The sequence below is a fragment of the Microcaecilia unicolor genome, chromosome 8, assembly GCF_901765095.1.
Source record: "Microcaecilia unicolor chromosome 8, aMicUni1.1, whole genome shotgun sequence".
NCBI lineage: Eukaryota > Metazoa > Chordata > Amphibia > Gymnophiona > Siphonopidae > Microcaecilia > Microcaecilia unicolor.
In genome coordinates this window covers 184082243-184108188 of record NC_044038.1, presented here as the reverse complement: position 1 = coordinate 184108188, position 25946 = coordinate 184082243, and the positions used below count along the sequence as shown (strand labels likewise).

General features: G+C 43.8%; 1 protein-coding gene across 1 annotated transcript in view; it reads right to left on the bottom strand.

Annotated features, from left to right (window-relative positions):
* Positions 1–5443: 5443 nt before the first annotated feature.
* The window catches only part of UNC5A (unc-5 netrin receptor A), a 110978-nt gene continuing 90475 nt past the window's right edge, over positions 5444–25946 (bottom strand). The window contains 6 exon segments of the mRNA XM_030213436.1: positions 5444–7422; positions 9697–9875; positions 15848–16012; positions 17591–17740; positions 23892–24125; positions 24721–24889. Coding sequence (XP_030069296.1) covers positions 7257–7422; positions 9697–9875; positions 15848–16012; positions 17591–17740; positions 23892–24125; positions 24721–24889 — 1063 coding nt within the window. The 3' untranslated portion in view covers positions 5444–7256.

The following is a 25946-nucleotide window of genomic DNA, read 5'->3' as shown; positions in this document are numbered from 1 at the left end:
CACTGGGTGGAGAGAACTGGTTGGAAAGGGAGAGTGAGAAGTAGAGAATGACAAGGGGACCATAGGAGCCCAGGTCCACCCCGATCTTCCCAGGGCCCTCACTGCAAGTGCCAGGGTTTCCAGGTGCTTTTTGGCTAGGATCAGGCGACCCTCAGGGGGAGGAATGCTGGCTTCGGCCTAACCCTTGGTAAGCCTTCCTCAGCTGAGAGGTGCCCAGCTCTACCACTGGCTGCCTTTCAGGTGCTGTGGAGGACTTGCAGCTCATCTGCATATCCTTTACAGCCTTCTCTGGGGTGACTCGACTCCCAGGTCCACTCCTATCCACTTAGGGCCTCCGCTCTTGGTGCCGCGCGCCTAAAGGCATGCGGGGCATTTTTCTCTTTACATCTATTTTCTCCCAGTCACTACTGACCTCACCCAATTATACCTAATTCTGAATCACGCTATGGCCCCTTTACACATTCTCTTCCTTGCCCTGTCCCTTTCTAATCTTTTCCCTCACCCCCTACTTCTCTCCACTACAGGAACTCACTGCCCATCCATTGACTTCATCACCTCACCTTCTCTCCTACCCTCTTCCTCCCTCTTAGCTTTTAATCTTCATCTCTTTCTTCCTTCCATTTTGCCTTCCCCATTCCACCTAAATACCTCTCGCCTTCGACACCTTCATGGCCACACCTCTCCTACTCTCCTCTGCTCTCTTTTACTCCTTCTCTTACTCTCAGCCGGTGACATCAATCCCAATCCTGGCCCTCCTCACCAACTATTATCCCAACTCTACAGATCTCACCGTGACCTCTCTAACCTCATCACTATTCCTCTACTCCCCTCCTCTTCTCTGCCCTTCTCTTGCGCCCTTTGGAATGCCCGCTCTATCTACAACAAACTCCCATATGTTCATGACCTCTTTATCTCATGTCACCTCCATCTGCTCGCCATAACAGAAACCTGGCTCTGCCCTGATGACTCTGCTTCAGTCACAGCCCTCTGCCATGGCGGTTACCTTTTTTCACATACTCCTCGCCCTGCTGGCCGCGGGGGCGGTGTTGGATTACTTCTCTCTCCCTCCTCCAGATTTCAACCCCTTCTTTCACCTCAATCTCACTGTTTTTCCTCCTTTGAAGTCCACTGTATCCGCCTTTTCTCTCCTCTGCCTCTTCGAATAGGGGTCATTTATCGTCCCCCTGATAAGTCCCTTTCATTCTTTCTCAGTGACTTTGATGCCTGACTTGCCTTCTTCCATGATCCTTCCTCCCCCTCTCTCATCCTTGGTGACTTTAATATTCCTGCTAATGATCCTTCTAACTCTTATATTTCCAAGTTACTCGCTTTAACATCCTCCTTTAATCTCCAACTATGCTCCACCTCCCCCACTCATCACAATGGTCACTGTCTTGATCTTATCTTCTCCTCCAACTGTTCACCCTCTAGTTTCCTTGCCTCTGATCTTCCCCTCTCTGATCACCATCTTATAACTTTCACACTTAAATCTCCTCCCTCCCAGTCCCGTCCTATCTTATCTAATTTATCTAGGAATCTTCATGGTATTGACCCTTCACCTCTATCCTCCCTTGTTTCAAACCTCCTCTCGACTGTGGCACCATCCACGTCTGTCAACGAGACTGTTTCTTCTTACAACAATATTCTATCATCTGCCTTAGACACTCTTGCACCTTTGATGACCCGCCCTATAAGGCGTACAAAACCCCAACCTTGGCTGACTTCTAATATCGGCTACCTACGTTCCTGTACCCGCTCCGCCGAACACCTCTGGTGGAAATCTCGGGCCCTTGCTGATTTCTTACACTTTAAGTTCATGCTGACCTCCTTCCAATCTGCTCTTTTACGCGCCAAACAGGATTATTATATCCAACTGACTAACTCTCTTGGCTCTAACCCTCGACTTCTCTTCACCACATTGAACTCTCTCCTCAAGGTGCCCCCTCCCGCAATTCCGCCTTCATTATCTCCTCAGACCCTTGCTGAATTCTTTCACAACAAGGTTCAAAAGATAAACCTTGCATTCTGTACCTCGCAACCTCTCTCTCCACTAGTCCGTTCCCCTCTCTCTCCTTCCCCTCATTCCCTTTCCTCCTTTCCTGAAGTTACTATTGAGGAAACTACACTTCTCCTTTCTTCCTCAAAATGTACCACCTGTTCCTCTGATCCCATTCCCACCCACCTTCTTAATGCCATCTCTCCTGCTCTTATTCCTTTTATCTGTCACATTCTCAACCTCTCACTTTCCACTGCGACTGTCCCTGCTGCCTTTAAACATGCGGTGGTCACACCTCTCCTTAAGAAGCCTTCACTCGACCCTACTTGTCCCTCTAATAACCGACCCATCTCCCTCCTTCCCTTTCTCTCCAAATTACTTGAGCGTGCTGTTCACCGCCGCTGCCTTGATTTTCTCTCCTCACATGCTATTCTTGACCCACTACAATCTGGTTTTCGCCCTCTCCACTCAACCAAAACTGCACTTACTAAAGTCTCCAATGACCTATTACTGGCTAAATCCAGAGGTCAATATTCCATCCTCATTCTTCTTGATCTTTCCACTGCTTTTGACGCTGTCGATCACAGCATACTTCTCGATACCCTGTCCTCACTTGGATTCCAGGGCTCTGTCCTTTCCTGGTTCTCTTCCTACCTCTCCCTCTGCACCTTTAGTGTTCACTCTGGTGGATCCTCTTCTACTTCTATCCCTCTGCCTGTCGGCATACCTCAGGGTTCTGTTCTTGGTCCCCTCCTCTTTTCTATCTACACTTCTTCCCTTGGTTCATTAATCTCATCCCATGGCTTTTCCTACCATCTCTATGCTGATGACTCCCAAATCTACCTTTCTACCCCTGATATCTCACCTTGCATCCAAACCAAAGTTTCAGCGTGCTTGTCTGACATTGCTGTCTGGATGTCTCAATGCCACCTGAAATTAAATATGACCAAAACCGAGCTTCTCGATCCAAGATGGCGACGGTATGAGAAGTGTTCCCAGACGCGTCTCACTCTTCTTTGCAAACGCCAGCAAGTTGCTCCTTACCTGAACCCCGGAATGGGGAAAAGGAGAGGCAAAGTCAGAGAGATTCCCTCTCTCCCTGACGGGACAAGTAAACTTCGGCAGGCTAAGATGGAAGATTTTGCAGTCGCACTGGGTCCCGGGCAGATTTCTTCACCCGTAGCTGAGGCTGGGGCTTTTGCGTCGGCCGACAGTGTAGATGGGGCCTCTCTCAGCCCCATCGAACGTGCAGCTCCTCCACAACCAGGAAGTCAGCGTCTCCCGAGGAGCCCTGCAGGTCTAACCCCTAGTGGAGAGCAGAGTCTGCAGGGAGGGAGCCCTTTGGAGACAAGGGGAGATCAGAGGGACGACAGTTTGGGAGCTCCAGAAGCGACATCAGCTCCTGTACTGCTTCCAGAGACAGTGAGTATTCTGAAAAATGCTGCCAAAGCACCTCTTCCTGAACTAACATTGGAGAAAATGGAAAAACCAGCTGTAGTGACGCTAGAGTCACTAAGGGACTTAACCTTTACTGCACATTCCTCCCTACAATCTGTGGTAACAAAAAATGCTACAATCATTAAGACTTTATCAGAAACTGCATTAATTCAATTGCAAAAGACTGAAAAACAAGCTATAGAAGTAAAATCTCTTAATGAAAGAACTCAAAAACTGGAACTTGTGGGTCAAACATTGATTAAAGATAAGAACTTTACGTCCCGAAGGCTGGAATATCTGGAAAATCAGTCTAAGAGACTTAATTTGAGACTAATACATTTTCCTAGTTCACCTCTTATTACCCCTGTACAAATGGTAAAAAAAATATCTTGTGGAAATATTGGGTATGCCAGAAAATTCACTACCACCAATAACTAGAGCGTTTTATTTGCCAACTGATTCTAGAATGGAATCAGAAAACTTTCCTCAAGGTGGTGCAGTGATGAATCTGACTACCTTTTTGGAGTCATCATTAGACGTTATAATGAAAAGAGCAACATTATTAGTCTCATTTGCCTTGGAGATGGATCGGGATGCAGTACTGAGACTTTCTTTAAGACATTTGGATTCAGTTTTTTTGGGGTCAAAAATAAGAATATACCCAGACTTATCAAGAGAGACTCAGAAGAGGCGTAAAGCCTTTTTGGCTTTACGCACAAGAACTGTGGCAATAGGAGCTACCTTCCTGTTGAAATTTCCTTGTGTATGTAGAATAGTGTTTCAATCTAAACAGTTTCAATTTTTTGACCCCAAACAGCTAGAGGAATTTCTAATCAGTAGGGAAGAGGTTAATGTAGTGGTTTAATCCCATATGTACACTGTTTAACAGCCTTGGAGTGAATCACTCGGGACGTGACGCTTCATTATTATAATTTACAATGTATGTTTATTTCCTTTAGATTATATTATTAATCTTACATCTTAGATTGATTTCTTATTCTTGTGGTCGATAACTATTTGAAACTTAAAAAAATATTTGCTTGTCTATATAATTTATTTCCAAATTGTGTATTATCATTCATAAATGTGAAATTATGTTAAAAAGCTTAATAAAGATAAAGTTAAAAAAAAAAACGAGCTTCTCATTTCCCCCCCCCCCCCAAACCCACCTCCCCGCTCCCCATTTTCTATTTCTGTTGATGGCTCTCTCATTCTCCCTGTCTCCTCAGCTCGAAACCTTGGGGTTATTTTTGACTCTTCTCTCCACTTCTCTGCTCATATCCAGCAGATCGCCAAGACCTGTCATTTCTTTCTTTACAACATCCGTAAAATCCACCCCTTTCTTTCTGAGCACTCTACCAAAACCTTCATCCACACCCTTGTCACCTCTCTTTTGGACTACTGCAATCTGCTTCTTGCTGGCCTCCCACTTAGTCACCTCTCCCCTCTCCAGTCAGTTCAAAATTCTGCTGCCCGTCTCGTCTTCCGCCAGGGTCGCTTTACTCATACTACCCCTCTCCTCAAGTCGCTTCACTGGCTCCCTATCCGTTTTCGCATCCTGTTCAAACTTCTACTAACCTATAAATGTACTCATTCTGCTGCTCGCCAGTATCTCTCCACACTCGTCCTTCCCTACACCCCTTCCCGTGCACTCCGTTCCCTGGATAAATCCTTCTTATCGGTTCCCTTCTCCGCTACTGCCAACTCCAGACTTCGCTCCGTCTTGCTGTGCCCTATGCCTGGAATAGACTTCCTGAGCCCCTACGTCTTGCCCCATCCTTGACCATCTTTAAATCTAGATTAAAAGCCCATCTCTTTAACATTGCTTTTGACTCGTAACCACTTGTATCCACTCACCTCCACCTACCCTCCTCTCCTCTTTCCTCTACACATTGATTTGTTTGCTTTATTTTTTGTCTACTAGATTGTAAGCTCTTTCAGCAGGGATTGTCTTTCTTCTATGTTTGTGCAGTGCTGCGTACGCTTTGTAGCGCTATAGAAACACTAAATAGTAGTAGTAGAAGTTATACAAGATCACACTGCTGATTTTCAAAGGGAAGCAACGTGGATAGTTTCCCTTTATAACTGGTTAAAGTGTCACAGTACATAGCAATTCTAAATTACCCCTTATCTGTGCAGAAATGATGCCCACTGGCTGCCACACGTTGGGTTCGATTGGTATGTGTGAGACTCAGTCTTTGGATCAGGTCTATGGGTGGGCCGTGGGGCAGTGGCATAGCCAGAATGTAATTTTTGGGTGGGTCAGTGGGTAGGTTGGGTGGGCATGCATTTCCTCTTCCCTTCTCCACCCCCCCAACATCCCATCTGAGCCCTCCTGCACAACCCAGTCCCCACCTGCCTACCAGCTCCATGATCGATGAGCAGATGACCCTCATCTTCCATCCGGCACCGAGCCTTTAAAAAAACGGAGAAATGCCTCGTGTCTGCTGTGCGCTGCTGTAAAGCAAGCAGCAAATCGCTTCATCGCATCGGCCCTTCCTTCACTGTGTCCCGCCCTTGCGGAAATAGGAAGTTACATCAGAGGGCAGGAGTTTAGAAAAGTGAAAGGACACACCCCAGGAAGAGAGTGTTGCTAAGTTAAGCCACCTCCCCCACCACCATTTTTCCACCTGACTTCAAATGAACCACTTTGATACAGTTTAACAATATATATATATATAATTTATTTACATTAACATTACCTAAAACTGCTATACCTGTTTTGCCTGGTAAAGATTTTATTTACATAAGGCCAAGTGTCATTACTCCAATACACTTGCATAAAGATTAAAAAAATTATTTACATTAAATTAGATTTTTGCTTGTGTCTTTTTAAACAATAAACACTTCCACATAACATGGACACAGCATAAAGTTTATAGCTGGAGCAGAGGAGAGAATCTCTTCTGATAAGCCACAGCTCGGGGACCACTGGCTCAGGGCATCTGGTCCACTTTTGTTTCACCAATTTGAACTGGGATACAATGAACAATTTTTGCATAAAATGTCAGGCTTTTATGGTCTACGTTTCAAAAAAAAAAAAAAAAAAAGTTCTTAGAGACCCAAAGGTTTGGATTAGACTTGGTCTGCTCAGAAGAACAGGATCCTGCAGTCATTGATTGGATTCATTTTCAAAACGCCATGGTTTAAATAATAGAAACATGTAAATAATGGATTAGTAGAGCCTGCCTCAGGGGGAAGAAATCAGACTGAAGCACTGAACAAAATGGCTCTGGACTGCTGAAAATCCAAGTGACTGTTGTTCACATATTGCAAACTGGAGTCTGAGAAGCCCCCACATATCTGCTCTCTTGCTATATAACCAGTGCCAAGTGATTATATGAAACACATACTGGAGCCTCTTTCTGCTGATGACAGTCAGCCGAGGCACACTTCCAAAAACAATGATTACCACTGCTGTGAAACACTATCCTAGATCAAAAACTGAAAGCCTGCTAAAGACCTTCTCAGTATATTCATGGAGGCTGTGCCCAGTCCAGATGGAGCTTTAAAGAATACGTGCAGCAGATCCACCGGCTCTCTGCAGGGATCTGCCCAATACCTGTTTTACAATACAAAGTCTGTAGGTCTGTTGTGCTTCCCAAGACACTTCAGTTTCTCCTCTCACCTCTGCCACCATCAAAACGTAGGGAGCAGGCCATGTCCCTTGCGCTCAGTCACATTGTTGCTCATGAAGCTCCAACTGAAAAAAAGCCTTGTACTGCCCACATGTCACAAGCAGATTAACTTGTCAATGTCTGCCATGTTCTTGTCGAAGCTGCGCTGTCTGGAGCTCCAGCAGCCTTGTGGTTTCTTTTTGCTTTCAACACTCTGCTTCTGACACCATGAAGACATCCGCATCTTGTTTGCTGAGTTCAGCCACTGCAGCTGCCAGCTGGGCTAGGTTGCCACTGGGGAAATGCTGTGCCTCCCAGAGGTTCAGGATGACCGCCGTTGGGCTGGGCTTTGAGGCAAAGAAACTTAAATGGCTGCCAAGAAAAACACACAGAGAGCTGAATGGCAGAGTAGATGACAGATTCTTGAATAAAGATGATAAAGTATAAGCAGATACATGTCCCTCTCAATACCAATGAGGTCACAGGCAGTCTGACCTCCCCTGAATAAATGGATATTCTTGGGTGAAAGTGTTCTCCTCTCAGTGGGCAGTCTAGGACTGTTCAGAATAACTCAGTGCCAGAAAACACATGAATATAAGAAAGGATTTCTTGCTGGGGGGGGGGGGGGGGAGGGCAGCTTAATTCAGCACATTATCTTGTTGAAAGCATATACCTCAAAGACACCATAGCACATTTTGCTGTAGCCATTCCTTGAGCATCTGTCTGTCTTGCACACAGGACTTCTGAAATTAAAGCTTCAGGTGCTGGGGGAATGCAGTATGGCTGTGGCAGAGAAAGTGCTCGGTACAAGAGGCTGCAGTGCATTCACAGGAAAAAAAAAATCCTGGATTAACTTTCCCAGGCCTCAGAAGAGCTTGTTCTGTCCTGCCACAGCCATTTCTTCATGTTGCAGCAAACAACTTTAGAGCTGCAGCAGGACAAGAATAATCAGTGAATGTTTATGTGTTACTTAATATATACTGCCTTTACAAAAGAGGTCAAATATAATAAATGACGGATTTCTCTCTTATTGCTATTTGTAGTTCCTTTCTTTCTTTTCAAACAGATGCAAAGGATTCCAAGAGCTGAAAATACCACAAATCAGCCCTCACTGTCCTCAGCTGTCTCAGTTCCTACACGCGGGCTCTATTATACAACCGGGGTTGATGCCGGAGAGAGATGATTCCTGAACCGGCATCATCTGGCTGTGGATGAAGGAGCTGTGGCAGGAATTACCCATCTGTATTGTATTGACTCCCTGTTGCTGAGGACCACCAAGTGGTTAGGTTTTCAGGACAGCCCTAATGAATATGCACAAGAGATTTGCATGTGTACTACTTCCATGGTGTGCAAATCTTTCTCATGCATATTCATTGAGGATATCCTGAAAACCAACATTGTGATGGTCCTTCAGGAGAGAGAGAGAGAACGAACGAACATTGCCCCATCATTACAGAGATTAGGCAGTTGGCATGCATATGTGTGTACCCCCCCCAAACAGAATTGTACATCCCTTACACTAAAGAGTGTGCACATCACACACAGCATACATACATAAACACATGACATAATGCCACACTAAAGTGTACACACACACACCACACCAAGGTGAGGAGCAGAGAAGGGACTAATTCTCTCCCTGCATCCAGTCCCACACACAAAAACACACTACACCCGTACAGATACCCTCTGCCTCCACCCACTCTCACTCACCATTCTGAACTGCAACCATAGATCTCACCCACCAACTCATCCACAATCCATCCAGTCACTCACTACTTACACAACACACACACATGCAATCAAATCCACCTGCACTCCTGGGTCCCAACCACACAGTTGTAGAGACCATCCTAGCCATGCATTCCACCCATGCCCACTCCCAAAATGTATATATATGTTACATAGGAAAATGGAGTCTGTGTCATGCTATTAGCATCCACTTTCCAACTTGTTTAATACTGCTTTCAGTAAACTGATTCATACATGCCTTCCCTTGTGCTGAGAAGTGCAGCCTGGGTTATAAACCTCATTCAGACTGAGACATGAAAGCACCATCACGCTACTATGGTTCAGGCATGATTGGGGAGTAATTCTTTTCTGGCACTGCTATAACTTCCAGCATATCTGACAACCCACTGATTTGATTGCTCAGTTTTCTGTGGGAGTTTAGCATCTTTCTTTCTCAAATGATGCAGGTTCTGCAGTGACTTTCTCAAAATCTACCTACTTTTAAATGTTCCATGCAAATAGAATTTTATTCAAATGCCTTTCATCTAAGCTGATCAATCTTCATATAAGTCTTGCTCCTACTTGTCCAAGTGAGAGAAATACTGCTTAGAAATGAAACTGTAACAATAAGCTAAAGTGGTCAGTTGCCCTCTTTACACACAATATTTCATCATGGCCAATGTTGCAACCTTATCTCATCAATAAAAGGGACCAGGTTGGTATTATTATGTATAGAGGACACATTATTTTTTTTCTGCTTCTATTTTTCTTACACAGCCCTGTAGAGTGGAAAAACTAGCTTCCTCAGAATGAGCAGGAAGGAAGGGGTGAAAGGGATGAATCCTCTCCATAATATGCTTCAGAGCAGCAGTGTACCCCTCTCCCACCCTCATTCATATTATCCTCGCCACTTACCTTTCAAAATGGAGCTTTTGTGCCAGTGTTTGCCAGTCCATCCCCTGGGAGCATGGCACATCCAAACTGTTGATGATCTTCTGGCGGATGAGGAAGGGGATCCTGAAAGCACTAGGACCCACCAAAGCAGCTGCTATGTCCTCTGAATCATTGGCCATCAGCTCTAAATGATGCATATCCTAAAAAAAAAAATAAAAAAAAAAGCCAACCCATGGACTATGAACTGGCAGCAGTGGTTGGAGATGGTGTACAGTATGTAATCTTGAGGTTCAGTGATGTTGTGGGGGAGAAGGCAGCCCTGTATATTTATTTATTGGGCTTTATTAAGAAAGGCAGTGTGCAGCAGATACTGCTTGTTCATAAAACATATGTTTTTTTTTATCATTATTATGATCATTAAATTATAAGCACAATCAATGAGAAACAGGGACATGGCAAACAATCTTAAGAAACAGGAGGAACATGATATAGTATCAGAATATACATATATTAAATAGAAAATATGAGAAATAACAGTATGCAAAGCAGGTTCATATAACATACTGCCATTTTTATAATGAACACCGAAGCTGTTGTAGAAAACTAGCGCTGAGCCTCAATGGCATGCCAAAATGTAGGTGTACCTAAGTGTGCCATACAACTAAGAGTGCCCATGCCCGTGTCCTGCCTATGCTGTGCCCGCATGAACACCCCTCACAGTTACACAATAAGCAATTCTTTATAGAAGAGCTCCTTGCATTATGCATGTCAAAATGCCATTTTCTGGCACTTCTGATGCTAGTAATTCTATAAACTACACACGCATTTGTTGTTAATTGCAGGAACCAAGTTACAGAATGAGGGGGAATGACAGCAATAGTAGAAATGAAACACCTTAATAGGAAACACATTACAACATTTGAATAACATAAATATGATGCTCATGCCACCATCATACAATGAAAAATCTTAATAGGCAACTGAAGTGGAAGTGCAGCTGAGACATATAGGCAGGACAAAATCAGCGGAGCAAATAGATGGGTACCTAAATTCAAAGACAATTATATGTATTGAATAAGATAATGAGAAACTAGTCTTAGTTCCAGCATGTGTAGCAAGCTAGTCCAGATGTGGAGTGAGTGGATAATTGATCACCACATGTATTAAATGCTTAGGGTGCTGTCTTCAAAATGGTGGTGACCTACCTGGGGCATCCTGCGATGCACTGGGCAGGGCTTCAATACCATTTACCTTATATGGCAGGGCAGGCCACTGTTTTGAAGGTGGTGCCCCAGGAGGAAGGCATGCTACTCCTCCCCTGTTAAGGTATGGGGGGTTGGGGGGCACTAGGACACCAAAGTGGGTGGGGTGGGTGGGTGGGAGTAGGGTCGCCCCCTGGGCCACCAGGGACAATTTGTTGGAGTCGGGGGAGTTAGGGGGCTAGAGGTTCACTGGACCTCCTCCCCTTGTGCTTTTGTGTTGAGGAGGGTCAGGGGGAGGGAGAGGGCCACCGGGCCACCAGTGAAACTTGTTTGGGGGGGACCTCTGGCCCCTTGTGTGCTTTGAGCTGGTGTAGGGTTTGCCACAGGAGTAGCACCAATGTTTGGTACGTTACCTGTTGAGCATTGGGGAGGAATAGTTAATGCCCTGTTTAGCATGCATTTACATGCTACTTGTGTCAGAGCCTGTGAGTGCATTGTTTCACACATTCTGGACTCTGATCATGGGGTGGGAGCAAATGCGGGCAGTAGTATGGCTCAGCCTCTAGCGCTGGCGTTTGCTTCTGATCATAGGCCCATAAGAATAGTCAATAGTCAAATGGATGCAGAAACAGTTCAGCACCTTGGACAGGGGCTGCAGAACATCCAGTCTCACAGCAGAAACAAGCATCAGACCTGGCTTTTTATATTCTTTATACTGGTTCTGATAAAATGGGATCATCCTGTGTTAGTAATGAATCCCTTTGGAATCCTTAGTTTCAGGAATGATGCAGTACATTTTTGGTGGCCTTAGGCGAGTGAGAATGAGGGCAGAGGGTTAGGATGTAGAGAGATTCCCAGCATACTCAGGGGAGGAGACGATGCAGGAGTTACTTTGAGGTCCAAGGACCAGGTCTTTTATTACCTTCAACTAGCCAGAGCTCAGCTAGTGAAGGAGAGCAACAAGGCTTAGTTAATTTTAATTAACTATACAGAATCATTTTAAATTAGGGCTGGAAATCAATTAATCAATAAACCATTAAATTTGTATAGTAGGCCAAACATCTGAAAGTGCCTTACAATTTGAAATCAATAAAATGAAAATTAAACTGAAAATGAAACAAAGAAAAAGCCATTTAAACAGGTTATTCTTGAAGAGAAAAAAGCAGTTCTGTGAGGAGGGAGGAGAATGGAGCCATTCTAGCTGCCCCGATTCAGCCCAGGGTCACGCTGGGGTGGCTAATGAAGCCAGTCTCTTATGTTCCATGACACAGCTCTTGTACATCCCGGGTGGCTATAGAAACAAGTCCAATATAAAACTTTACCCATTACACATGCACTATCTGAATGAGTTGCCAGAGAACAGAATGTAACCAGTGCTCCAGGGCACATGATTTGTATCATTTATTAAAATCTCGATATTTAATTTGTAAAACAAGTCAAAGTGGTTTTCAAATAGCTAAAAAATGAATAAAAGGAAAAGAACTTCATGAAAATAATAGTAACCTTACAATCATTCTAAAGAATTCAGGAGACATCATTCATTTGCATTGTGACTCCCCTACTCCAACAGATGAGAAAAAAAATCTAACCCTTTAACCATTATTAAATGTGGCTTGAAAAATATGAGTTTTTAAAGATGAGCAGAGCTCAGAATATGATTTTTCTTATGACAGATATTGTGGTTTGAATTCCAGAGTGATGGTGAAAGAAAGTAGAATGCACTGATTCTAGCAGGTTCCTATTTCAATTTGGGGACATGTGGACAGATCAGAGACAAAACACTCAACCCCTACCCCCCCACATCTTAACCACTTAAGAGGAAAGAATCTATTGGTAGAAATAATGGTTCAGTCAGAGTCCTAGAATATAGAGTTTTATCAGTTCACAGTAGAAACTCCCTTTGTGATTGTGACCAGAGGCCCCGATGCTCAGAAGCAAAAGTGGGCACTAGGGGCACCATGCTTAGAGGCAAGGAACAAGGGAAAGAACATACGCGCTGAAGAACAATGCAAATGACATTCAAATGTAGTCAAAAGGATGCAGATTAGGGAAATGTCTATTCCCTCCAATGCACAATGAACAGTGCAGCAAGAAAGGACACTCTTACCACTGTAGAACCTACGCCAGCTCCGATCTGGCATTAGGTTTCTGCACAGGCTCATAGGGGAGGTTTAAGGCCCATTTCCATCTCCAGCAGGCCCCTGCACAGCACAGCCCTCCCTCCCTGGCTGCCTGGCTCTTACTCCATATAAATTAAATAGAGGCAGGACTATGTGGAATAAGATGTGTGCAACTTACACAACCAGCCCAGCTATCAGCTGCCTTCATGCATAGAAAATACTGTGGTGGACATATATAAAAGTTTTGCAAGCAAACTGGACCTTGTTTTTCTGAAGCAAAGGACATAAATGGCAGGCATAATTTTTTCATTTGTAAGCCTATTGAGGCAGCCTGCCTGCTTGGTGTCCTCATCTGGAATATTATAATAAAACCACTCTGCCAAGATGCTCCGAAGCAAATGCGTTGGAGCAACTTTATCTACGTGAAATTTCAGAGCTGGTGCCTCTTCCTCCTGGCCATGCAGGGCTTCCTCTTGTGCACATGTGCCGAGTATGTTCCGCCCTCCTTACTTTCCAGTGCTCAGTGCTAACAGTGTGCATAAAATTTGCATGCCATTAGCATTGAGCATTGGGGAGCTCCTTTCCGGTACTGTTGCAACCTTATTTTCTGGTGTGGTTTTGTACAGCTCTGGAGTTTTTGAGCATTGGGTTGAGAGAGTGTCTGCAGCAGTGATCCCCAATAGGAGTGTGTTATAGTGCCAGAGGGACTGAAGCAGCCCCAGGATCAACGACACATTTCCCTCTTTTCCTGAAGTCTGTCAACTTCAAACTAACTTTATTTTTTCATACAGAAATCATTTACAATCCCACCAAGCAAAATGATAGAAAGAGGTGGAAGAAATCCAAAGCAATGCCGCTACTGATCTTCCCAAAGAGGGGAACTCTGTTATCCACTTCTACTCAGGGAAGCCGGTCTGAAATCTATTCATAAAGATCAAAGCTGACTGAGTGGCTGTAGAAACCATCAATCATATGCAAACCCATCCTTGAACACAAATATAAAACAGGAAAAAGGCAATAGCTAGAGTTCTCCCCAAGAAGATCTGTTTCTACCTTATTAGGTAGTACCTGTATCCTCTCTTAATGCTATGCCTTAGAAGGGGGCTATATTCTCATCCCAACAGCAGGCTCTCTCACACTAGGAGACAACTGTCTCACTTCCTCTCACCCCTCCTATCCCCCAGTGGGAGGGAGCCCTCTCCCATCCATTCACTACCGTCACTCCCTATCTTACACCTTCCTCTCACCACCAGACCCTCCTATTCTACAGTGGGAGAGAGTGGTCTCCCATCCGCTCTTGACCAGAGCTCCCTATCTCACACAGGGAGGGAGCTGGCCCTCATCCCCAGAGGCCCCCTTGTATCCTACACTCTAAGGGAACTGCCTTCCTCTCCTCCCATTTTCCAGAGTTTGTTCCCTTTGTCCTGTAGTGTGATGATAGCACATTATGGATCTACTGATACTAACCTAAAGAAAAAAAAATTGGCCATGTTTGAGGTTAAAATAAGGCAAATTTTAAAAGATTTACTCAGCCTGATCTTGAATGGGGTTACCTACCAGTCATCACCACCAGTGGGAACTTTAAAGCCTCCCTACTCAGTTTCCCTTTCACTTTGTGACAGACACATTCCTGGTCTGAGAAGACTTCTAAATGCTAAAAATAAGGGTGTTTATGGTTGGCCCCATTTTTAGCTCTGTGTTGCATTTAGTTTTAAGATAGCTGCTGTTGTTTTTTTATATGCACATCCGAATTGAGCTGGGCTATGCTGGTAAGTTAATGTTTTATGGAAATTTCTCTCATTTTTTGTGTTTTTATGCCTTAAAGAGACTGCTAACAGCTGGTCCTTTGAAGCTGTTAACCCTTTAAGTACATGTTTTTTGTTTTTAGAGATATAGCTCTGTATTTTTAATAGAAGATTCACTTTGAGGGTCTTTTATAAAGCCACGCTAGCGTTTTTAGCTCATGGTAAAAATCAGCTGGTGGTAAACGCTGAGACACCCATGTGTAGATGGTCATATGTTGTCCAGATTATGTAAGTAGCAAACAACTGCCCCATGGCAGGTGGGCTGCTGAATAAGCATTACTGGACTCAAGTAATAATAAACTTGACTCCTTTTACCAGCTTGAAGAGAAAGATTTTTATTATTCATAGCCTGTACTGTAGTCCGTTTCCTGCTCTCAGAGACATTATTTTTGTAGCTTCTCCTCTCTATGATTAGTTTCATACATACCTTGACAGTAATGGACATCACTCCTAAAACCTGGGTATGTAGAGCGTGATCTCAGTCTCTCAAACTTACTGCTAACGCTCGCTGTAGTACTTGCATCGTGCCGAGAGCTTCCTTCTGGAGCTCATAAGATGTTCCATGTATAGACAACTTAGCTGGTGTCTGTGGCACCAAAAATGATGGGAACATTTTCATCTGTTTCTGGCTCTCTCATTGCATTGCTTGGTCATAGAAGACCTCTTTCTTCACTCAGTACATAGCATCTACTTTGGGAATTGCTGTCTTTTATTCCGTATTTTAGTGATGTTATTTTGTTTGTATTTGTTTTAATAGTGATCATTAGTATCATCACAGAACTGTGCATTGGAGTCTTACTTTATCATATGTAATTCTGTTCCTCCTTGAATTCTCAAGGAAATGTGTATATAAAAGAAAGTTGAAGTATATTGTATTTATAACATGTATGTAATGTATGTTGTGCATTAGTCAGTATAGACCCCTAGTCTGATTTTTCCCTGCCTTTGACTGCAAAGCAGGAGGCAATCAATGAGGAATGACACAGAAGAGGAGGGCAAGGCAGTAAGACCGCTCTCTTTCTCCTTTGGCATGAATCTTCCTTACCTTAGTAATACTGACGTTGATGTCAAAGCTCTGTCCATCTCCTTCCACCTGCCAGATCCAGATCTTACAGGACAGCTGTGAGGTGCTGAGACTAAAGCGTTGGAAGGTGAGGGTGCAGTGCATATGCTGCTGGTCTCGGGTCCAGATACGATGGAAGGGAAGCTCCTGTAGACAGAAACAGAGAAATGGAAGAGGAGGAGGAAGGATAAGCAAAATGGATAGAGGACAGGAGAAAGGAAGGAAGATGAAGAGGAATTGGGAGGAAGTGAAAAAAAAGGAAAAGTCAGACCAGGAGAAGTAGCCTTAGGAAGTTGTGATACCTAGTTTTTCCTAGGACCTATACAACAACTAGAAGAGCCCTAAGGAAAAAGAGGGAGAAAGCATTGAGGTAAGAGGAAGAGGACTATAGCTACGTTATGAAAAGCTAGTATTTGTACATCAGGACAGTACACCACAACACACAACCAGAAATTTACCCTCCCTTACCAGCTGCCAATCCCTGACTAACAGCAAGGTTCAACAGGGCCTATCCCAGCTTTACAGCAGACTCACTCCAATCCACAAGAAAAGGTTCATAGAAGAGAAGTTTGAGTGGGGCTTCTCAAACTTGCTCTGATACCGGGTGGTCAAGAGATCCAAAAATACATGCATGAAACCAACTTGTCTACAGTGGATATCCAATACTGCAGTTGTGCATCCTGCATATTTATTACGGACATCCTGCAAATGTGACGGGTGTGCAGTCACCAGGAAAGTTTTGGGAAATCCTCTTGTAGAATAAGTGGTCATGACAGGAAGCCCAGATGGAGTAGACTAAGGAGTAACATTAGAAAATATTCTTTACAGAAGGGTGTTGGAGTGTGAAATGTAAAACAGAAATATGAGAGCTTGGGGAAGGTACAGGGATGGGATGGTTTTAAGTTTGATAAAGGAATCTTGGCCTGCTCAAAGGAAAAATTATACTATATGGCATTAAGACCAGTCCTAGTGTATGGAAAACAGCACTGGAACAGTTCAGTAAAAGGACCCCCTTGTGAGGTGACCTCGCCCTCTTCAAAATTGTTTCTTGGGGGCCATAATTTGAACTTCTGCCAGTGCTTCTGTAGACAGAGTGGAGGAGTAGCCTCATGATTAGAGCAGAGGTGGACAATCAGGGAAGCCCAGATCAAATTCTGCTGCTGCCACTTATGATCTTGAGCAAGTCACCTTAGATTCAAAGTTAAATTGTTAGCCGTCCACAGACAGGGAAATACCTGGTGTATCTGAATGTAATCCACCTTGGCTATGACTGGAAAAGGTGGGAGCTAAATCCAAATAAATACAGGGGCATCAAATAAGCTGATTTCTAGAAAGAAGAAAAATGTGGCTCTTCCTTGTTGCTGAAAGCTTAAGAGGGTGGCGAGAATAACTGGGTAGGGGTTTGGCTTTGCAGGGGCTCGGTTGCAGCCAGTTTTGTTCTCCTCAGACTCTGAAACGATTGCATCCTTTGTGGATTTGGAGTTTTTCAGTGGATTATTTTGCATGATTCTGTTGGGTCAGCGAGGTGAAACAGTAATAAAGAAACAAAGTGAAAGTAACAGGAAGAATACCGAGTTAGGCTTAGAAAGTCTGTCTGGTCTTTGTAAACAAAGTGAAAAAAACAGACTGTAATAGCATACAACTAAAACTTAGGGAAGAGAACTAATATAACAAAAACTGGTTCATCACTGCAATGGCGTGAAGACTGGGAGACACTTCCATTACCTGGTAACTGGCCAATACTTTGCTCTTCCACAGGGAACTTGGTACATTGTGTACAGAGAGGCGGAGATTCTGGGATGAACCCTTAAAATGCAGGACTCTGGGCTCATGGATCAGCTGTCCTCCCATCTGTCTCTCCAACTGGATCACCTCCTGTGTAGGACAAATGCACAGGACAGTAAGGACTCCGTGTGCTCCTGCAGGGTCAATGCGCGTAAACGTGTGAGCCACTAACATGCAGGACTTCAGACAGATGTGTAAAAAGGATAAAAAAGACTGGTCTGTCCCAGTTAAACTAAAACTCAGTGCTGACAAGACCAAGATATTGTGGTTTGCTATGGATAGGGTTACCATATGGCTCCAGTCTGGGTTTTACTTCCATTGCCTTCAATGGAAGCAAAACCTGGACTGGATCAGTTTGTCCTCCTTTTTCTGGAGCCATATTGTAACCCTAGCTATGGATTTAACTAAAATTCCCCAGGTTATTATGGATAATGATGGATTTCAGTTTAAGGTAGAAAGAACTTCTAAAATTTTGGGAATGATCTTGGATTCATCTCTGTCAGTGGAGCCACAAATTAATAGCCTGATTAGAAAAGCATATTTTAAGTTAAAACAATTACATATGAGATCTTATTTTCTAGAAGAACATTTTAGCTTATTGTGCAGTTAACAATCTTACCATTATTGATTATGGTAATTCACTCTACTTGAGTCTTTCTTCTAAACCACTTTCTAGGATTCAGCTGGTACAGAATGTTTCGGAAGACTAGGCTGGATCATGCAAGTCCTTTATTGGGTGAACTACATTGGCTGCCTATGAAATCTTGGGTTATTTTCAAGGCAATTTGTTTAGTATTTAAGTTTCTGGAAGGTGTGTCCTGAAGGCAGATCTCAGTTGGCAACTGTGTTTAAATCTAGGATAACTTCCAGGAAATGCAATTATTTATCGCTAGTCTTTCCTTCAACAGAAAATATAGGATTTAAGGCCACCTTCTCTCAATCATTTGTTTCTTAGTGGTTCGTGATGGGAACAACCTTCCACTTGAATTACGTTTGATGAATAATTATTTTTTTGTTTTGTAAAGCCTTGAAAACTCATCTGTTTATTAGATCGGAGGGTGGGTAGGTGGGGGTGGTGGTTAACTTTCTTAGGGCTCTGTTTACAAAGGCATGCTAGTGTTTTAAGCGCACACTGTGTAGATGCCCATAATATTCCTATGGGAATCTACGCAGTTGGCACACACTAAGAACACTAGTGCACTCTTGTATACAGGGGCCCTTAGTTTTCTCATTTAAAAAAATTTTTCTGAATATGTTTTCTTTTCTTATTATTTGTAATTTCCTGATGTTTTGTTCTCAGGGTTTTTTTTTGGCTTGCATTGATTGTAACTCACCTTGAATCTATTATATTGAGAGTTAGCGAGAGATAAATCTTTGATCACGTAACATGAGAAATACCTGAGTGGATAAGAGCTGCTTGGTGGGGGGGGGGGGGGGGGGTGGTGAACTTCAAAGGGGAATTCTTTTCTATATAAAAACAAAACCTCTCTCCTTCATGGTTAAGGGGCGATATCAGAACAACAGTGGAACTTGTAAAGTTCACAAACATCTTGCACCATTTCTGAAAGGGAAGTACCTGCATGGTTTTGTATTTTCCTTCTTCTGAAGATACTTCTCCTGTCTTATCCTCGCTCTCAGGAATGTGTAACCATGTACCCAAGCACAAGGGGCGTCTGCTTTGTCAGTACAAGCTATTCTTATTGTTTAATGATTATTATGTAGTTTTTATGGTAATTTATTGTACTACTTTGAATGGTTTCTTCCAGGAAAGCAGGGGCGTAGCTACGGGTGGGCCTGGATGGGCCCAGGCCCACCCAAATCATGACGACTGAAATGGCGACTTTTACCCGAAGTCGCAGCGATGAACGGACGGGCAGCACTGCGGTAGTAAAAGCAACAAGGAGGCAGGTTCGACTCCGTCCTTCGCTTCCCTGCCCTCTGCGTCCTGCCTTCCTCTGACGTCATTTCCTTTCGGGCAGGTGGGACGCTGAGAGAGCAGGGAAGTGAAGGACGGAGTCGAACCTGCCTCCTTGTTGCTTTACTACCGCCGCCTGCCCGCCCGTTCGTCGCTGCAACTTCGAGAGTGAAGGACAAGGAGTTGGTGCAGCGTCTGGAAACTGCCATGGTGCACTGGACACGTCAGATTAAAGAGGTTCTGAGCGCACAGGAAACTGTGGAGACAGGAGAGAGCTCGGGACCCTTAGAGGAGATTGAGTTCTGGAGGGATCGCTGCAGTGACCTGTCGGGCCTCAGCAGGCAGCTGGACAAGGATGGAGTACAGCAGATTGAATCCCTACTGCAGCTCTCCTATGCTGCTCCCTTCAAAAAGCTGTCAAATCAAATACAGGATGGGTCCATACAGGCTCTGTCCAACCTCACCTTCTTGTCCATCCTGAAAGGGCCCTGAGGAGCTAGCCACACTAAAAGCTAAGGCGATTGCCAGCAAATTGCCCCACATACTGAGCCTGGTTCAACTCTCCGTATTACAACACTAGGGAGAGGCTTACAGCCCTCTTCCAAAAGGTGAGCCGGCTTCTGTGTCTCTAATCAGAAGGATTTTGCATGATTTTTAAAAACATTATATACCCCTTGCTCATACCTCTCCTACTCCCTTCCCTCTTCCCATCTCTACCTACCTATCTCTTCTATTATTCTAATATGATTAACCTATATTTTCTCTTTCAATATTCTGTATTCCATATTATTATGTAAGCCGCATTGAGCCTGCCATGAATGGAAATGTAACAAAAATAAAATAAATAAAAATACTTATATAGACAGTGCGTGCCCACCCATATTAGCTCTGGACCCACCCAAAATCTCAGGTCTGGCTACGCCACTGCAGGAAAGTGGTATAATATTTTTATAAATAAACGAATGGCTTTTGAAGTATTGCCCTTCCCTGAGTAGAAATGTAATATAAACATTTATATTCTGCTTTACCAAAACGATTCAAGGTGCATCACAAATACAGAGCGATTAATACAAACAAAATCTCAATGCACATTCAATATAAATAAAAAACAAAATGGCATTGTGAAATAAATGACCTAATTAGATAAAAGTTCTTGAAATAGTCATGAAATCCTTCTAAGAAGATAAAATTCTCCATTTAGGAGGAGCGCCATTCCTTCTACTGGACCTCATCCGGAGATGTTTTTTTTTTAGAGTCTGTAATCTGAGATCTTTGACAATGAGAGAACTAAGTGGGCTCCCTCAGCTGAAGGAACCAACCTTTACAGTACATATAAAGATTCAAAAGAACTAAATGTAAACAGGAGCCAATCCACTTCGTATTTTAAATACAAATAATAATTTAACTGTGACAAGGCCAGAGAGGGATTGGAGGGAGAAAGGGAGACAGAAGATTTACCTCTGCAGAGGTGAGGGGGATTTCTAATAATGTGTGCTATATGTAACCATTACACATACAGAGGGTAATTTTCAGAGGCATTTCTGCCATACCCGTAGGAGTGGCCTACTACAAACTCAGCTGCCTGATCCTGATCAGCAGGGAAAGTTTCTTTTGTACACCCTATATACGACTGAAGAATTGTGGGTCTCAGATTTCAGCTGAAAAGTTGTTCTGGGGTAATTTTCAAAAGCTAAAGTTGTGTACAGAGAAACGCATGCCAGTACACTTTGCCTGCCTGTTCTGTTTCAAGTTACCTCCTTTAGAGGGTCACTATCAGACAGTGTGACAATGTAACACACTACACAGAACCTCTCAGCTGCCTGTTGTAAGATGTGGGGCCAGGTCCGACATAGGTGAATGTGCTGTGTGGCTCCATGTCCGGCAGCAGACTGCAGGACTCTTGGTCTCTAGAAGTGTCCCAGTAGCAGCAAATTGAATAGAAAATAGCTCATTGCCCCTGGGCTCCTGAATACTCAAGCGATGACATTTTAAATCAGCGAATGTCACCCAGATTTAAAACTCATACTGTGTTTCAGAATTTAAGAAAACCCAGCACTAACAGAAAATCCTCAAATGGAGAAATGAAGGTTGTCCCAGAGCTCATGCAATAGTAGCGTGGCATATTGCTATTTGGGAATACATTGGGTGTGGATCCAAGATGGCTTCCAGACTGGACGTGTGTGCGTGAGCTCCGGAGATTTTCTGACTTGGACTTGTGCCACTGAGCGCTCCCCTAAGAAATGGGGAAGAGAAAAGGAAAAACTGTAGCTCCTACCTCCTCGAGCACAGTTTTGGGTCCTGCCGTGTTGCAACCCACGTTAGAAAACTTTGGTATCCGACCACCGGGATTGAGGGATCTTGCCTCTAGAGCTTCCGTACTACCACCAACGGAACACAGTGCAGAGGGAGTAACTCTGAGCCCTCTGACTGGTCTGACCCCGCCACAACCCGGAAGGAAAGCGGGAGCTGAGAATGGGTCGACTGAACAGGTGTCTGAAGTGGGTGACTTGTCGTCGGCGATGGGAGGTCCAGCCTTTGCTTCATCTCCAGGCACTGTTACAGTGGAAAGGGGATATTTGCCCCTAGCCTTAACCCAAGAAGAGATATTCTCTGGGTTAGGAGGTGGTGTGGGAAAGCCAGCAATTGTCACTATGGATACGATCTGGGAAGCCATACAAGGGGTAAATGCATCCCTCCAATGCATATTTAATTATACCCAGACTGAAATAAGACAATTAAATGAAAAAACTGATTTTAGCCACTAGAGTTGACACTCACCAAGTTGAAATGCAAACTTTTGACTCTAACTTTATATTAATGCAAACTACAGTGGTGACGATCATAAAAGAAAATAAAATCCAAGCACGAAAGATGGAATATATAGAAAATCAGTATAAGAGGGCTAATCTCAGGATACTGCGTTTTCCGATTTCACCATTCATATTACCAACAGAACTCTTAAAAAAATATTTTCTGGAAGTTCTGGACATTCCTGTAGAAAGTCACCCTTTAGTAACTAGAATGCAATATCTTAAAAAACCTACACCTGTGACAACAGCTCCAGAAACTCCACAAGACAATTTAATTGATTTTCTAGAACGATCTGAAATTTCAGATTGAGCAACTTTACTTGTCACGTTTGCATTGGAGACGGATAAAAATTTAATTTTGCATTCTTATTTCAGAAAAATGAATGCTATTTTCATGGGTGGGAAAATTCGAATCATTCCAGCTTTAGCCAAGGAAACTCAGGCCAGGAGAAGGGAACTATTGGTATTTAAACCAAGAATCCTTTCCCTGGGAGGTACTTTTATTCTTTGATACCCTTGCAGATGTATGATTTCTTTAAATGGAGTGAATTACCTTTTTTTCTGTCCTATGAAACTACGTGATTTCATTATAGCTAAGGAGAGTATGCGGGATATCCCTGAGATGGCATCTCCCAGTTAATTGTACTGTCTAGGCTGCAAGACCCTGACATCCTTCCAGTCTATATGTGATAAGAAATTGTTGAGTTCTTTAAAAATTCTGTTACCTATTCTTGGATCCTTCCATTGTGGACAAAATAATGAGTGTTTCATTGTATTAGAATGCTTAAATTTATGTTTCAAATTCTTATACATTTTGATGTATTATCATCATGATGTAAACAATTGAAAAGTTATAAATAATAAAAAAAAAGGAATATTGCTATTTGGGTTTCTGCCAGGCACTTGTGACCGGGATTGGCCACTATTGGAAGCAGGATACTGGGCTGGATGGACCATTGGTCGGACCTAGTCTGGCTATTCTTATGTTCTAATGTCTGCAGTAATGCAGCAGGATGGGAAAACAGGCAGAAAAGGGGAATCTGGGGATCTTTAATTGCTTTCTATCAAAATTCATTAGCTATATACATAAATCACATAAAAAAAAAAAGAGAGAAGCAACCAAACCACTCCTGCATTATTCCCAACAGCATCTCCTGCTGGGAGAGACTGGGACTGCAGAATCTGTGATCTCCACAGCCAGCATTCCTGCACCATTTCCTACAGCACCTCTTGCTAGAAGAGGCTTCCATGGCAAAAGATGCAGACTCCCCCTCCCCTCCAGCTGGTTGTGTGTGAGTGCTGCTACGGATCGCACTGCCCGGGCAAAGACTGGAGGTGATTTTAAGGTATGGAGGGGTGAGGGGAAGGTAGCAAGGGGATGGAGAGAATGGCAAGAGCTTTGCAGGGCTGGGAAGGGAAGGGAGAAATTCAGCAGAAGGGGGAAGGAAGGGAAATGCAGCATGAGATGCACCCCCTGTTGAAAATTCCTGGCTATGCCACTGGATGGGTGATGTACCTTAAGGACATCTTGTGTGTCACTGAGACAGTAGACCCGGAGATTGAACTCTAGTGATGAGCAGGATGATGGAGCAAACAGCAGCAGTTTTATCCTTTTGGTGGCAGATGTACTGAGGGATTCACCGATGAGAGCGAACCGGCCAAGCTGCTCTGAGAAGAGGAAGCATTTCTGAGGCTCCAGCCGGCAGTAATAGAGCTCTGAGGAACTTTCCTCACCAAGGAGCAGGACGTCCTGTAGCAAAAAACACACAACGCAAAACAGACAGGCAGCACAGCCATCAAGAAGCCAATATTAAGCTAGCAGCATCTAGCTGACAGACAGGTCCGACTGCTTCACTTTATGTGGATAGTCAGCCTGAATGAGGGCTTTTTTTGAGGGGGTACTGAGTACCAGCACCTTTTATATTGTCTGCTAAAATTGACCCATGGTCCCCACGTTTTAATGAAAGAGCTCAGGCTCTACACACAATTCTGCCTTGTCATAGATTCTGTGACTAGTTGCAGAGGGCCTGGCTATTCTGGGGTGGGTCCCTCAGTGATCACCCCACCCCTGAAGGGTGGCCTGGAATTTGAGTACCAGCACCTTTTTGGCTAGAAAAAATGTACTGGCCTGAATCCATATGGGCTACATGTACAGTTCATTTTAGGTTGGTTCCTTCAGTGGCCCTGGGGATTCCAGACACATTGGCTGGTCTATGCAGAATATCAAAATGAAACCAGAACCTGGTGCACTAGTTTATTTATTTTTAGATGGAGAAATTTGTTTTTGCCTGAATAAAATGTAGTCAATATTTAGGGGGAGGGGGAGGGGATGCCGATGTCCTCACCTCCCATGTGCCCTCACAGGACTGTTTCTTTAGCTTGACGGACCAGTTCTCAGGGCTGGGCTCCATGCAGTGGCTCATAGACAGGATGACTGGCCGGGTAAGGAGGACTCCAGGAGGTCCACAGCTAACGATAGGACTCAGCAAGGTCTGGCAGCCAGCTAGAGGTAACCTCAAGAAGAGAAGGGAGGCACATGGAAAGGGAAAAGGTGTCAGAGTGACAGACGAGAAGACCCAAGGCCCATTTCTCTGTCAGTGAGTGACCCAGAGCCCCACTGCTTGTTGCCTTTCACAATTTGGGATCCTCGATGTCAGGCCTTCTCAAATTCCATTACTGACCCCCCCCCTCCCCTCCCCTTCCCATCTGAGCCTCATGACATGTTCCTTGTTTTATTAATTTCATCTCCACTGAAGCAAACTAGGCCACTAAAAAAAAAAAAAAAAAAAAAAGTCTCACTCCTTCTTCCACTGAAAAATGCCTGTTCTGGATGATTTATTCTTGAAAGGTGGGTAGGAACATCATAGGAAGAGAGATCAAACATAAAAATACCGTAAATCACTCCAATCAGTAAAGTATCAGGCCAAGGCCAGCAGCAGCCTCCACCTTTCTCTGCACTACAATGCAGAACTGGAAGCAAGTTCCAAGATTTAATTGCAGTTTATCCAGATTTAGCTCAGGCCTTTTCAGTAGTAGCTCCATGCGAGTTACATCCAGGTACAGGAAGTATTTCTCTGCCCCCCTCCCGAGTGCTCATATTCTAAGCTTGGACCTGAAGCAATGGAGAGTTAAGTGACTTGCCTGGAGTCAGGAGTGTAGGTGGGATTTAAACCTGGCTCTCAGCCTGCTCTTCTAATCGTTAGACTCCTCCTGTACCTTAGTGTGTGGACAGGACAGGTGAATTCCACATTATCTGCAACCATCTACTACAGAGCTTTCCAAACTGGGATGGCAAAACCTGCATTTGGCGTCACAACTTGGGTACATATTTATTCTGCACCTCCAGGGAGTGGCATGATTTTATTTGGCTGTGATGATGGGCTCATGGTCATTAAAAGATTGATAAGTGCTGATTTGCTGTCTTATGGTTGTGACTGAACATTTCAATTTTCACTCCATCTGTTTCTGCAACTTAGCAGAAAATCAGCACTGGACAGAGGGGCAGAAAAGATCAGGGACTGGCAAGAAGGAAAACGAGGGCCTGGATGTGTATACTGTTATTATCCATCAA